The sequence below is a fragment of the Chamaea fasciata genome, unplaced genomic scaffold, assembly GCF_029207755.1.
Source record: "Chamaea fasciata isolate MVZ Bird 193981 ecotype frontalis unplaced genomic scaffold, bChaFas1.0.hap1 SCAF_10, whole genome shotgun sequence".
NCBI lineage: Eukaryota > Metazoa > Chordata > Aves > Passeriformes > Sylviidae > Chamaea > Chamaea fasciata.
In genome coordinates, this window is record NW_027094095.1 from 31,931,389 (window position 1) to 31,945,154 (window position 13,766).

At 56.0% G+C, this 13,766-nt stretch overlaps 1 protein-coding gene across 1 annotated transcript; it reads left to right on the forward strand.

Moving 5' to 3' along the window:
- The first annotated feature begins 1,083 nt into the window (after positions 1-1,083).
- Positions 1,084-11,478, forward strand: LOC136294847 (cystathionine gamma-lyase-like). Its single transcript, XM_066193029.1, has 12 exons — positions 1,084-1,308; positions 2,096-2,231; positions 2,740-2,835; positions 4,074-4,183; positions 4,698-4,829; positions 5,938-5,995; positions 6,234-6,311; positions 6,937-7,089; positions 7,209-7,330; positions 7,934-7,986; positions 8,937-9,075; positions 10,339-11,478. The coding sequence occupies exons 1-12, from the start codon at positions 1,087-1,089 to the stop codon at positions 10,345-10,347; spliced, it is 1,308 nt and encodes a 435-aa protein (XP_066049126.1). The 5' UTR covers positions 1,084-1,086; the 3' UTR covers positions 10,348-11,478.
- Positions 11,479-13,766: the final 2,288 nt, after the last annotated feature.

Genomic DNA, 13,766 nt, shown 5'->3' on the forward strand with positions numbered 1-13,766 from the left:
TTCTGAAAAGGAGAAACAAAACCCATCTGGGGGGAGGATTGCCTGCACAGGTTACCCCGCTGAAAGGAAGGACAAACCCACTGGGCACTGATTTTGTGTTTTATCCCACCCTGGCAGCAGCTTCCCCCGCGAGTGCGGCACAAGGCTGGTGAGCTTCTACCTGCTGCACTGGCAGGCCAACACACCACCTGGATTTTATTCACTTTTCGACTCCTGCTTTTGGGAAGGAAAAGGGGTTGCTGTTCCTCCTGCGAGCTTGTTGTTGTTGTTGTTGTTGTTGTTGTTTGTGCGTTTGGAGGAATTTCTCCCTGATTGCTGTTGTCTCTGAAAGCCGCATCAATTGGGCTCTGAAGAGCACTAACAGGCTGACGCTCATGCCTCGGGTATGATTTCTGGGGCTGTGCATTAGGGGGGTTCCTCGGGGTTTGAGGCTGCTGCCCAAGCTCTGACTCAGGTGCGCTGAGGGCATCGCTGGTGGCATCACCTCCGTGAAGAGGCCGGGTTTGGGTACGGCGGTGCGCCACTAATTGGTGCCTTCGGCGTGTTTACAGGAGCTGTGATGGCAGATCATCGCCCGGCAGTGATGAACGGCAGGAAGAGCGCGTTCCCAGCTTTAATGGCTGTGGGCAGGGGCTCTCCTCTCCCCCTCAGCCCTGCTCCACCAGCCCAGGGCGCCACCCCGGCTGCTTACCGAGTGGCAATCCCCTGGGGGTAGGGGAGATAAAATGACACCAGGAGCTCAGAACACGCTGGCCCCTTGCCCATTCGCTAGTGGATCAGCGGCGCGCTGCGGGATTATTCCCGGTTATTCCCGGTTTATTCCCGGTAATTCCCAGGGAAAGGGGCGCCGGCAGCGACCCCTCAGCGCACAGCGCCCCTCAGCGGGCGGGCCCCGCCCCGCCCCGCCCCGCCGGCAGCCAATGGGAGGGCGCGGGGGTCCCGCCCCCTGCGGCAGCCAATGGGAGGGCGCGGATGCCCCGCCCCACCGGCGGCGCAGCCAATGAGGAGGCGCGAAAGCCCCGCCCCGCCGAGCCCGCGCGGTGTGTAAATGCCGGCGCGCTGAGGGCCGCCCGCAGAGCCGTCACCATGGCCGGCGAGTGCCGCTGCCCGTGCGAGAGCGGCTTCCTGCAGCCCTTCCCTCACTTCGCCACCAACGCCATCCACTTCGCTCAGGAGCCCGAGCAGTGGAACTCCAGGGCCGTGGTGCCGCCCGTCACGCTCACCGTCAGCTTCAAGCAGGAGGATCTCGGGGAGAAAAAGCAGGAGGATCGCTGGAGGAACAAGCAGGAGGAACGCTGGAAGAAGCAGGTGAGTGCGGCCAGCACGGGGACACCGAGTGACCCGGGGGGACACGGAGCGTGGCCCGGCAGGGGGAACGGGAGGCGGCTGCCCGTGCCGATGTTCCCGCTGCTCCAGGGGCTGCTCGGCGATCTGGGAGGCTCTCCCCGTCCTTCTGTCCCCCGGGAGAATGGGACACATGCGTGACTTTGTTTTTCCTCATCACAATGTTCCCAGAATTTGCATTAAAGCTGTGGTTTAATGAGCTATTGCCAGAGGAGGGTTTGGGCTTTCAAGGACTGATGGGGAGGAGTTGTCCAGTGCCCTGTGGCGCCTGTCAAACGCGGTGTGGTGGAGATGGACACGCGTTTTTCCTGAGAATTCCCTCCAAACAGAGCGTGGCGTCTCCCTCGCTGGAGATGCCCAGAACTGCCTGGACACGACCCCGTGCCCGGTGCTCTGGGCTGGCCCTGCTGAGCGGGGAGTGGGACCAGGGCACCCTCATGGTCCCCTCCAGCCTGAGCCAGCCCGGCGTCCTGGGGGTGGCTGCGCTGTGCAGCCCAGGTCCTTCCTCCCCCGGAGCCCACAGAGGGATGTCTGGGGAGGGGCAGGAGATGTGGCTCCTTGCCCCAGTGCTCCCCAGGCCCCTTTCTCCGCTGGGGATGCCCAGCTGGACGTTGTGCCAGGACACCCTCCTGCTGCTCTGGGAGGAGCTGGATGCCCTCAGCCGGGGCTCTCGGAGGAACCCAGAGCTGCTGTTATTATCCCAGCCTTTCCCAGTGCTCTCTCTGATGTTTGTTTCTTATTCCCACGCCAGCATTATGTGTACACCCGCTTTGGGAACCCCAGCAGGCACATCCTGGAGGAGGTCGTGGGCACCCTGGATGGAGCCAAAAGCCAAGGGCAGCTCATGGATTGGTCAAGCCTGGCTGCTGCTGATGGAGCCAAGTTCTGTGAGCACCTCATGGGCTGGGCAGGGCTTGGAGCAGCCTGGGACAGTGGGAGGTGTCCCTGCCCATGGCAGGGGGTGGCACTGGGTGGGCTTTGGGGTCCATCCCATGGTTTTGTGACCACGGCTCTGGCTGTTGGCTGTTGTGGGCAGGAGCAGCTCCAAGGTGGGGAAGAGCCCAACATTTCCTGTGCAGGAAAGTCCAGCTCCATCCCAGGGTTTCTCTCCTGCTTCCTCTCTGTGGCTGATGGATCCTGGGCTGAGCTGGATCCGGCCTTGTGCAGCAGCCCTGGAGGCAGTGGGAGCAGGCAGCCCCTGTTCCCAGTCCCTTCCCAGTCTGTCCCAGTGTCCGTGCTGGTTCTGTGCTGTGCACATCAAGCTCCTGCTTTCGCTGGCTCCACGTTCCCAGTGAGGCAGTGACAGATCAGGTTCTCTTCCGAGACAAAGTGAGGGAGGCCAAGGCAAACCTGACTCGTTGTGTCACAGCAAACATTGAGTCCTCTCTCTTCCAGGCTTGGCTTATTCCTCTGGCATGGGAGCAATTATGAATGTCTGTCATCTGCTGAAGGCAGGGGATAAAATTGTCTGCACAGATGATGTCTATTCAGGTGAGTACAGCACCCTGTGCTTTCAGTCTGCACTGTGCAGGGGATCCAACCTGTCTGTGTCTCTCGGGAACTCTGAATTTCCCAGCCAGGACCTCGCTGTTCTCTGAGGCTGTTTTTGTCACTCCTCAGTGGCAGAGTGCCCCCAGCTGTGCCCGAGTCCTCAGTCGGGTGAGCTCACTGCAGCCCCAGGCCAGCCTGGCTGTCCCTGGGGTGACACTGGTGTCCTGCCTGGGTGACCTGGGCAGCAGAGCTGTCCCTGCTCAGGGCCTGGCACAGCCCCAGCCTGGCTGTTGTCCAGGGCAGGTCACAGAGCCGCTGGTGGCTTTTCCCAGCAATAGCTGGGAAATGGAAGGAATCCCGTTTGCCCTCCCTGGGAACGGTGACTGTGGGCCAGTGAGTCCCTGGGCTTGGGCACATCCAACACAAACACATTTGCTTTTCCTCTCTCAGCTCTGCCCTGCCGGGTGACCTTCTCCAGAGCGCGGCTGCACCCTGGGGACAGCAGGAACCTCTGCTGCTCTCCCTCCCAGCCCTCCCGCAGCACTCAGTGAATTATCAGAGTCATGAAGGCAGGGCAGGGGCTCAGCTCCTCATTCAGGGGGCTCGGGGTGGCTCTGGCGGGCAGAGCCCGTTCCCATTGAAGCCTCAGCCTGGGCTGGTTTCTGCAGGGGGGAATTTCATTGCTCCTCGTCTGCTTTGGTTTGTTACAAAGAAAGGGCTTCTCCCAAAGAACCACCCAAACATCACTCAGATGTTTCCTTCAGCTCACAGAACCCAGCTCCGTGTTCCATCCGTGCTCAGGTGGAAAACTGAGTCCCTGGGGAGCAATGAATGTTTGATCCAGGCTGAGTTTCCTGGCAGTGAGTGCTGCTCATCCAGGGATCAGCTGTTGCTGCTGGATTCTTCTGGTCTTCCAGGGAAAGGCTTCAAAGACAGGAAGGAATCCTTTCTAATGGAATGATTCTTCTCTGATTCATTTCCTGATCATAAACCCCACATTGATCTCAAGTGCTTCCTAAATCACTCTGATCCCATATTCACATTATAACTATTCAATGAGCATTAAAACTGCAGCAATCTTGAAACTTTGTGAATAAAGGAAATATAGAAGTGCCATTTGTGGTGTGCAGCACAAAGCTGTGCCCTCCTGACTGTGCCTGCATGAGGCAAGAGGCTGGAGAGCAGGGAATGAAAGTTAAGGAAGTTGTTTCATTTTGTGATTTTTGTTTTTGTTTTAGGCACGAGAGAATTATTTGAGAAACTAAAAAAGGATTATAACTGGGAAGTGGAATATGTTGACTGCACAAAACCAAAGTGCCTGGAAGCTGCAATTACACCAAAGACCAAGGTAGGGGAGGGGGAAATGGAGTTTAAAGGGATGTTAAACTGTTTGATCCTTGCTCCTGTTGGGTTCAGGGGATGTGTTGGGGTGAGGGGGGAAGCTTGGGGCACAGCTGGATCCATCCTCAGAAGGGCCAAAACCCCGGGAGAGAGAGGAGGGCAAAGGGAGAGGGGGAGAAGGAGCAGAGGGAACGCCGGGCTCGGGGCTGCTCCGGGGCACTGCGTGGGTGATCCCTGCTCAGGGGAAGGCAGCTCAGCTGGGAAGGCTTTGGGAAGAGGCTGTGTCCTGGCTGTGTGAGCCCTTCTCCAGCTGGGATGCTCTGGATGGCACCAGCCCAGCTGAAGGGAAGCCTCCCTGAGCCTGGAGGGAGCCGCTGAAGCCTCCCCTGGCTGTGGCAGGGCCCCTGCCCGTGCCCAGTGCACCAACCCCACGGGGAGCTGCCCCCCTGAGCACCCAGAGCCCCGGGGCTCAGCCCAGTCCTGGGAACTCTCTGACCTGGAGTTTTTTTGGGTTTGTGCAGCTGGTTTGGCTGGAGACCCCCACGAACCCCACGCTGAAGGTGATTGACATCGAAGCCTGCGCAGACGTGGCGCACAATCACCCAGGGGTGCTGGTGGCAGTGGACAACAGCTTGATGTCTCCATATTTCCAGGTGTGTGGAAAAAGGACAGGACTGTCACCTGTCTCAGTGGAGCTGGAGACCCCTCTTGGATAGGAGACCACCACCAAAGAATTGCAGTTTTGGTCTCTGCGTTGTGGAATCACCCGCTCTGGTTCCAGCCCCAGCCCCGGTGCTGCTGCTGGTGCACCAGTGTCTGTCCCTCAGAAATCACGGAATTCTGTTCTTCCTGATGGAAATCAGAACCGTTGAAATGTTCCCTGACTTTGGCCTTTTTGTAGCAGTTCTTCTGTAGATGCCGTTCCTGAGCTGTTCTGAGCCACAAAGGTAAAATCCAGGAGGCAGTGGAAGAAAAACAATACAAGCAACCCTTGTCCAATCTGTCTTTGAGACATCCAGTTTAAGGGGTTTCTGCCGTTTTTCTTCAGTATTCTGGTGAATATCTGGCTTAGAAATCTAAAACTTCATTTATAACAACTGCCAGAACTCTGCTGCATTGATGACTGGAAGACATGAAGAGAAGAGATTGAAGTTTTGCAAATACTTCAGAACAATGAACTTCCGAGCGCTGTTGATCTCTCCATGGGCTAGAATCTGCCTGCTTTGTTCCATTTTTAACAGTGGTGCCTCTCACTCTTTAGAATGTTGATAGCACGTGCAAAGTCCCTTAATTAGTGGCTGATTAAAAATCTGGCACTGCTCACCACCTCTTGCCCATGGAAAGGAACCTCCTTTCCTCCTGCCCTCAGCTCCTGCAGGGCAGGATCTCCAGCGCCTGGCAAACAGAGCAATTCTTTTCCTTGGCAGTTTGGGTCCTTCATTTGCCATGGAAACGCCCTCTTTGGGGTCAGTGCCATGATGTGTCCCTGCCCCAGCTGTGCTCTGGGTGTTGGGTGTGCTCAATCTCCTCTCCCTGGAGCCTGTGGGAGTTGGAGCAGTGCTTTTAAATCCCTTCCTCTTGTGCTTACCTTGAATCCAGAGTGCCTCCCTGCCCTGCTGCTGTTAGCACTTGTGCTCTTGTCATCCTCAGGGTTCTGTGTTTGCTTCTCCACTCTTTTTTCCTGTGTAAGCTCACAGCCCTTTGGAAGGGCTGGGAATGAACCCAAACTTGATTTGTGATGTTGTTTTCCTTTTGTTTCAGCGTCCTTTGTCCCTGGGGGCTGATATTTGTATGACTTCTGCAACCAAATACATCAATGGTGGGTGTGAGGGCTCAGCACATCCTTCGGGCAGGGTTGGATGGGAGATCGGGAAGGAATTCCTGGCTGGGAGGGTGGGGAGGCCCCGGATCCCTGGCAGGGCCCAAGGGCAGGTTGGACACTGGGGCTTGGAGCAGCCTGGGGTGGTGGGAGGTGTCCCAGGGGTTTTATTAACACTGGGGGGTTGTGGCAGGACCCTGGAGTGGCTGATCCCATTCTTGTCCCCTGTCGTCCGTAGGGCACAGTGATGTTCTCATGGGTGTGATCTCTGTAAACAATGAAGAGCTCTACAATCAACTCAAATTCCTGCAGTCTGGTAAGTCCAGGCAGGGAATTCCTGGCAGGAATCCTGCTCATATCCACAGCTCCTGCTGGGCATGCACACAAGTGGGAAATCTGCCTGGGAATGTGACTTTAATGGGCAGAACTGAGTAAAGTTCAATTACAAAATCTTCCAATAACTACTCCAATAAAATCTCCAATAAAAACTCCAATGAAACGAGAGACATTGGTCTGCACTCCCCCGGCACTTCAGCAGGTGCTGGGGCACATCCTGAATCCACTGAGGTGCCCAGCACCTGCACTTTGAAACTCACTCCCCATCAGGACGTGCCCAGTGCAGAATCTTCCTGTCTCTGATGATTCCAACGATTTTCCAGCCTCTTCACTGTCAGGAATAAATCCCTGTCCAGGGCTGTGCCCTCTGCCTACAGCAGTGAAGGTGCCTTGTGCCCAGTAAATGTAATCCCAGGAAATGTAATTGGCCTCGTTAATTGGCTCCCCGGTGTGGGAGATGAGGAGCAGAGATTGCCTGCGGTGTCTTCCCACTTGTTGTGACCTCAGAGATGCTGGAGATGAGGAGCGTGTTTGCCTTTGCTGAATGCAAAACACCAGCACTGCTGGGGAATTCTGTGGAAATCTGTGGAATTCTGTTCCCACAGCCCTGGGAGCTGTTCCCTCCCCCTTTGACTGTTACATGTGCAACCGGGGGCTGAAGACTCTGCACGTCCGGATGAAGCTGCACTTCCAGAACGGCCTGGCTGTGGCCAAGTTCCTGGAATCCCATCCCCGGGTGGAGAGAGTCATTTACCCAGGTGAGTGGGCAGGGACTGGGAACATCCCAGGGAGGGATTGGGGTCACTCAGGTGAGGCTGAGCTGCCCCAGCTCTGCGCTGGAATTCACCGGGAATTCTCCCAACTCTTCCCATTCCAGGGCTGCCCTCCCACCCGCAGTACGAGGTGACAAAGAGGCAGAATTCGGGTGTTTCAGGGGTCCTGAGCTTCTACATCAAAGGGGGGAAAAAAAATGCCCTGGCCTTCCTCAAGAACCTGAAGGTAAAGGGCAATAAAATCACGCTCAGAGGGAGCAGAAACTGCCCTGCTCAGGGGAGGGTGGAAGTGGCTTCTCTTGGCAGTCCTTTGGGTGTGCCCCACTCTAAACTGGATAATTTGTCCCTGAGGTTAAGGAGAGGGAACAAAGGGACTCCTCAGCCCCCTGGAAGTGTTTGTTTGCTCCCAGGGTGAGGCTCAGCCCAGAGCTGCTGCTAACAAAGGGTTTCTGCAGGGCTGGGGAGCTGGGGCTGAGCTCTGCCGGGTGCTGCAAAGTGTCCTCAGCAGGGAAAGGCTCCTCAGAGGGAGCCCCTGGCTCTGGGAATGCTTGGTTGGGTCCCGCCAAGGACCAAGAAAAGCTCGGGCGAGAAAAGTCCCTGAACTTTCCCTTTTCCTGAATGTCCTTGAGGAGGTCCCAGCCCCGAGGCTGCCAGAGCTCCAGGAGGGTTTGGGCAGCACTGCCAGGGGGCTCAGGGGGATTTTTGGGGTGTCTGAGCAGGGCCAGGGGCTGGATCAATGATCCCTGGGGGCAATTCCAGCTCAGGACATTCCCTGATTCCATCAGCTCTCTTTCCATGCATCCATAACCTCCTTCCCTCTCTCCCACAGGTGTTCACTGTGGGTCTGAGTCTGGGTGGCTACGAGAGCCTGGCAGAGCACCCGTAAGTTCATCCTTCCATCTTCAGAGCCTCAGAACCTGCAGAGCACCTCACAATCCCCACAGTTTTCCAGCCCCCAAAGCTGGTTTCTCTTCGGCAAAACTCAGGGACTGCTGTGTAGCAGGAGGCCAGGGGAGATTCCAGAGGGAGGGAATTCAGTGGGGGGGCAGAGATGGAGGGAGTTTGCCTGGAGGGCTGAGGCACAGCTCCTGTCCGTGAGGACAATCCCAGAAGCTGCTGAGCGTTGGGACAAGGAGCAGCTTGGAGTGAGGAGTGCCCTGCTCCCTGCTCACACGGGGTCACTGTGCACCCAGCTGCCACTGCCTCCCTGGCAGGAGCTCCTGGGGTGTTTTAAACTGCTCAGAACAGGGTTTTCATGGAATTGCATGCTTTTACTCAAAGCCAGTTTCCTTTTTGAACAATTGCACTTGCTGATTTCAGATTAACACAAGTCTTGAACCCCTGCAGCAGCTGAAAGGAGCTGCTGAGTGACTGAGCACAAGGGAAATCCCTTCTTGCCTATCTCCTCTCTAGCTGGAGAGAATAAACCCTCCAGAGTGACGTGGGACAGTTTGAGAAGGGATCTGAGAAACCAGCAATGAAACCAGGGATTTGATACTGGAGGTTGCACGTTCCCCACATGCAGAGCTTGCAGCGCTTCTGTAGAATAAAAAAATAGGAAAAGAATTCTCTCCTTTTCCAGGTCCAGAGTTTGAAGTATCCACTTCTTATTCATCATTTTGTATCTTGGAAATACAACCTGGAGCTGCAATTCCCTGCCTTGTCAGCATTCCCATCATTTCCAGGAACTGCTGCCAGGAGCTCTTTGCCTCTGCGGGGTCGCAGGGGTGGCACAGGGGAGGGGTCAGATGCTGCTGCCATTTCGGGGCTGCTGGCAGGGAGCCAGGAAAGTCCCAAACTCTTGAGATAAAGGACATTTTGTATCCCTGCAGGGCCACCATGACCCACAAGTCGGTGCCTGTGGACGTGAGGGAAAAACTGGGAATCACTGACACCTTGATCCGCCTCTCGGTGGGGCTGGAGGATGAGGTGGATCTGCTGGCAGACCTGAAACAGGCCCTGGAGGCTGCGGTGAGTAGTGGGGTGTTCCCCCCAAAAATAATCCCAGGCTTTCCCGTGGACTGAGCCCTCAGCTCCCAGACGGACCCTGGGTGTGGATTTAGGGTTTCCCTGTTTGCAGCCCCGCTCAGGCACAGTTCCCCATGGATTCAGGAGCAGCTGGGATGTCCCAGGCTGTTCCCTGTGGATTCAGGAGCAGTTGGGATGTCCCAGGCTGTTCCCTGTGGATTCAGGAGCAGTTGGGATGTCCCAGGCTGTTCCCTGTGGATTCAGGAGCAGCTGGGATGTCCCAGGCTGTTCCCTGTGGATTCAGGAGCAGCTGGGATGTCCCAGGCTGTTCCCTGTGGATTCAGGAGCAGTTGGGATGTCCCGGGCTGTTCCATGTGGATTCAGGAGCAGCTGGGATGTCCCAGGCACAGTTGGGATGTCCCAGGCACAGTTGGGATGTCCCAGGCACAGTTCCCTGTGGATTCAGGAGCAGTTGGGATGTCCCAGGCTGTTCCCTGTGGATTCAGGAGCAGTTGGGTTGTCCCAGGCTGTTCCATGTGGATTCAGGAGCAGTTGGGACGTCCCAGGCACAGTTGGGACGTCCCAGGCACAGTTGGGATGTCCCAGGCACAGTTGGGATGTCCCAGGCACAGTTGGGATGTCCCAGGCACAGTTCCCCATGGATTCAGGAGCAGCTGGGATATCCCAGGCACAGTTGGGATGTCCCAGGCACAGCTCCCCATGGATTCAGGAGCAGCTGGGATGTCCCAGGCACAGTTGGGACGTCCCAGGCACAGCTCCCCATGGATTCAGGAGCAGCTGGGATGTCCCAGGCACAGTTGGGACGTCCCAGGCACAGCTCCCCATGGATTCAGGAGCAGCTGGGATGTCCCAGGCACAGTTGGGACGTCCCAGGCACAGCTCCCCATGGATTCAGGAGCAGTTGGGATGTCCCTGGGGTTGCAGGGATGGGAATGGCCCTGCTCAGGTCAGGCTGAGGGTTTGACAAACCTTCATGTTTGTCAGGGCAGATTTTCAGAGAGGGCAGGAGAGGTTTGTTCCTGTGTTTTTCTCTGTGTGTGGTTGTTTTTTATTGAGGGGAATGTTGGTTTTTGGTTTTTTTTTTAATGAGAAGGAAAATTGTCATCAGCAACTCCACATATTTCTCTTTGCCAGCATGAAGCCGATCAAATGCTAAAAGGTGGCTTTTATTTATGAAAAGGAAAACAAAAACGTGCGGCTGTTAGAGGGGCAGAGCACAATGACCCCTCCCTTTCCTCCCCGCAGTTTGCATGAACCTTGAGGGTGAAAAAGGACCTCGGAACTGGACGTGGCTGCGGACGAGGACATGGAGAACCAAACCACTCTTGCTTTGCCTTTGGGAATTGCAGCCTGGGCTCCTGGGAGCGTCGCTGGCTGTGCAGGGTGTGCTGGGCACGGCCCGGGCTCTCCCTGGAGCCGGGAGCTGTGTGGGAGCAGCCCTGGGCACCCCGGGAACGGGATCCCGGTTCTCCCAGCACAGCTCAGTGTTTGTGCTGCTGCTGCTGCAGGGATCGGGCACGAGGGCTGGTTCCTGGCACTGCTCTCAGGTCTGTCTTTCTTTCTCTTCTCACCCATCAGCTCAGCTCAGAATCTTGACTGAGCTCAGCTTTATTTTAGTTAGGTTGGAGATTTGCTTAAGAGCTTTTTCTTTTTTTTTAAAAAAAAAGCTTTTCTTCTCTTGATGTTTTATCCAACATTGAAGACGAAGTGAAAATCCAACACCTGGGAACTAGTAACTTTCTAAAGGGGAATCTTTGTCTCTTTCAAGAAAAAAAAAAAAAACAACAAAACAACCGTGGGCTGTGGGAACAATTGGAATAATTTTAATTAAAACACACTTTTCCTTTCCTTGCTTATATCCCCATGTGCACGTGCTCCTTGTGTTCAAAATCGTTCTGAATCGGGGCATGGAGTGACCGTGGAGCTGTTGGAATCTTCCTGTGGGAAGGCAGGAGAGCTGGAGCTGAGGAGAGGGGATGGAGCTGAGGACAATTCTGTACTGGCCACACCCAGAATAACCTTCATTGCGGAGAGGGATTAAATCCTGACAAAACCGAAGTGAAGGTGTCCCACCCAACCCTCCTCATTCCACAGCATCCCAGACTGGTTTGGGTGGGAAAGGACCGTAAATCCCCTCCAGTGCCACCCCTGCCCTGGCAGGGACACCTCCCACTGTCCCAGGCCCAGTGTCCAGCCTGGCCTTGGACACTTCCAGGGATCCAGGGGCAGCCACAGCTGCTCTGGGAATTCCATCCCAGCACATCCCCACCCTCCCAGGGAACACTTCCTTCCCAAAATCCCATCCAGCCCTGCCCTGTGGCACTGGGATCCATTCCCCCTTTCCCCCTGTTCCTGGTGACACCAGGGCAGCTCCTCAAGCCCCTCCATGGGAAGTCCCTCAGATCCAGGGGATTTTCCAGGGAGCCCAGCCCGTGCAGGGTCTGCTGGCTGTCACAGGAACATCTCCCATGGGCTGAAAAGCTGCTGTGCTTCCTCAGCCTCCCGCTGCCCTGGATTCCCCTTCTCCCCTCTATCTGGGGGAAGGACAGAGAGCTCTGCCAGCAGGGAACTTCTCAGTGAACTCTTCCATGATTTTCTTGATGTGTGGAATCTCAGCCTGGGGCCGGCTCTGAGCTTGGACCTGTCTCTCTTCAGGGAGGTTGTGGGAGAACACGGTGAGCTCCTCAGACACTGATTGTCCAAAGTTTATCTCAACACTCCCAGCCCTGCCCGAGCTCAGGGACTGCTTGGACAATGCTCAGGCACAGGGTGGCACCCTTGGGGTGTCTGTGGGATCCAGCTCAGGCTATTCCATGATTCCATCCCTCGGAGCAGGCAGCAATCTTGGGCGGTCTTTCAGTATCTCCTGGCTCATGACTTCCCCGGAGCCAGCCCTGTGCCCCTGCTCTGGGCTGTATTTCCCACATTCCGTGGCTCTGAAGCCCAGAGGGTGCGGTTTTCCTTGGATTTGATGCTGCAGCTTGGATTCAGATCCACTGCACCTCCAGGGGAGCTCCTTTTCCATGCTGAGGCCCGGATCCCTCGTGTTGGCCGAGGATTCCCTGGGAAACAAAGAACCAGCACTAAGCCTTGAGTCCGGCCCAGCTAAGCCCGAGGCAGGGCCTGGCTGCGCGCCCCAGCGCTCCGAGTGCTGGGGTCAGCCTGCTCCCTGCCAGCCTCACATTCCCTGGATTTGAGCTTTCTCTGGCATTCCTCGCTGCGTTTGATGAAGGGCTTGTGTCCTCCAGCCAAGGCTGAGCCACATTAGTCAGAGGAGTTCTTAGAAACTCGGGCTTGCATTTACAGGAAAGGTCTGTCACTGCACTCGCCTTGTCACCGGGACAGGAACACCCAGGAATGCCAAGCTCCCCGTTCCCACTCCGGGGCAAACCCTGGGAGCTCTGGCACTGCCCCTCGCCGTCCCACCCCGCGGGAATGTGGGGCTGCTGCAGGGCCGGGAGCCACAGCTCCACCCCACATTTTTATGGCTTGAGTGGGCTCCAAGGCACAAACTCCAGATGCCTTTCGGTCCCGGCACAGCTTCCCAACATCCCCACGAACCACTGGGATGAGCCTGAGCCCCAGAAGTGCTCTGTAATTATTTTATCTGCTGCCCTGTGCAGGAGCTGACTGACAAATGGAGGTTTTATTCCTCCCTCTTATTGTCTAATCAGTAGGAAAATATTGATTTTTCTCCGGTCTTGCTCTAAAGGATGTTGGGAAGCGGAGTTGGAGCCGTGGCTCCCACCCTAGCAGCCTGAGAGAATCCTGGAATATCCAGAGTTGGAGGGACCCACGGGGATCATCCAGTGCACCCCAGCAATCCCACCCTGTGTCCCACCAGCTGGAATGCTGGAGGAGGGCAGGGATTGAAAGGTGTTCCCTCCCGAGTTTTCAGGGCAGGGATTCAAAGGTGTTCCCTCCGAGTTTTCAGGGCAGGAATTGAAAGGTTTTCCCTCCCGAGTTTTCAGCCATCATTTCTGACTCTTTAAACACCCCTGAAAATTCCTTTTCCTTCTCTTGCAAAGCCCGTATTTCCCACACATCCCACCCTGATGGATCTTGATCCAGGGCAGCTGCAGGGCTTGGGGAGGACAGTTCAACCCTTAGGCTGGGTTTTTCCCAGTGTTTCCCCGTCTGCCTGTTGTGTTCCCACCGGGACACCAACACTGTCACTGCTGCCTTTGAATGCCTGGTGCGTTTCACCAGAGCAATGGGAGATCTGTGAGGAACGGGGCAGAATTCCATTTCAGCCGGGAGTGTTTCCCAAGGGAGCGTGTCACCAAGGCTCTGAGAGTCAAGGGATTATATTTAGATGATGCTCATCATTTATAATCATTTATCTCTTCTCCTCTTCCAGGCTTCCGCGAGGACAGATGAACGTAAAAGGAGTTTTCTCACTTGGACGTGCAGGGAAGAGCAGAGCCAGAGCCATTCCAGGCACAGGCCGTGTGCTCTGTTCCCAGGCCCCCTGGCAGAGCCACGGGCAGCTTTTGGGGAGGGATTTCATCCCAGCAGGCCGCTCTCAGCTCATTTCTGCGGCATCTTGGACCAGGGAAGGGGAATAAGTTTGGATTTGGAATTTTGGGAGGCCCCCGTTTGGGATTGCACAAGGAACACTCGTGTGGAGAGGGAAGTGCCCCAGGGTGTCACATGGAGCTGCTCCTGCTCCT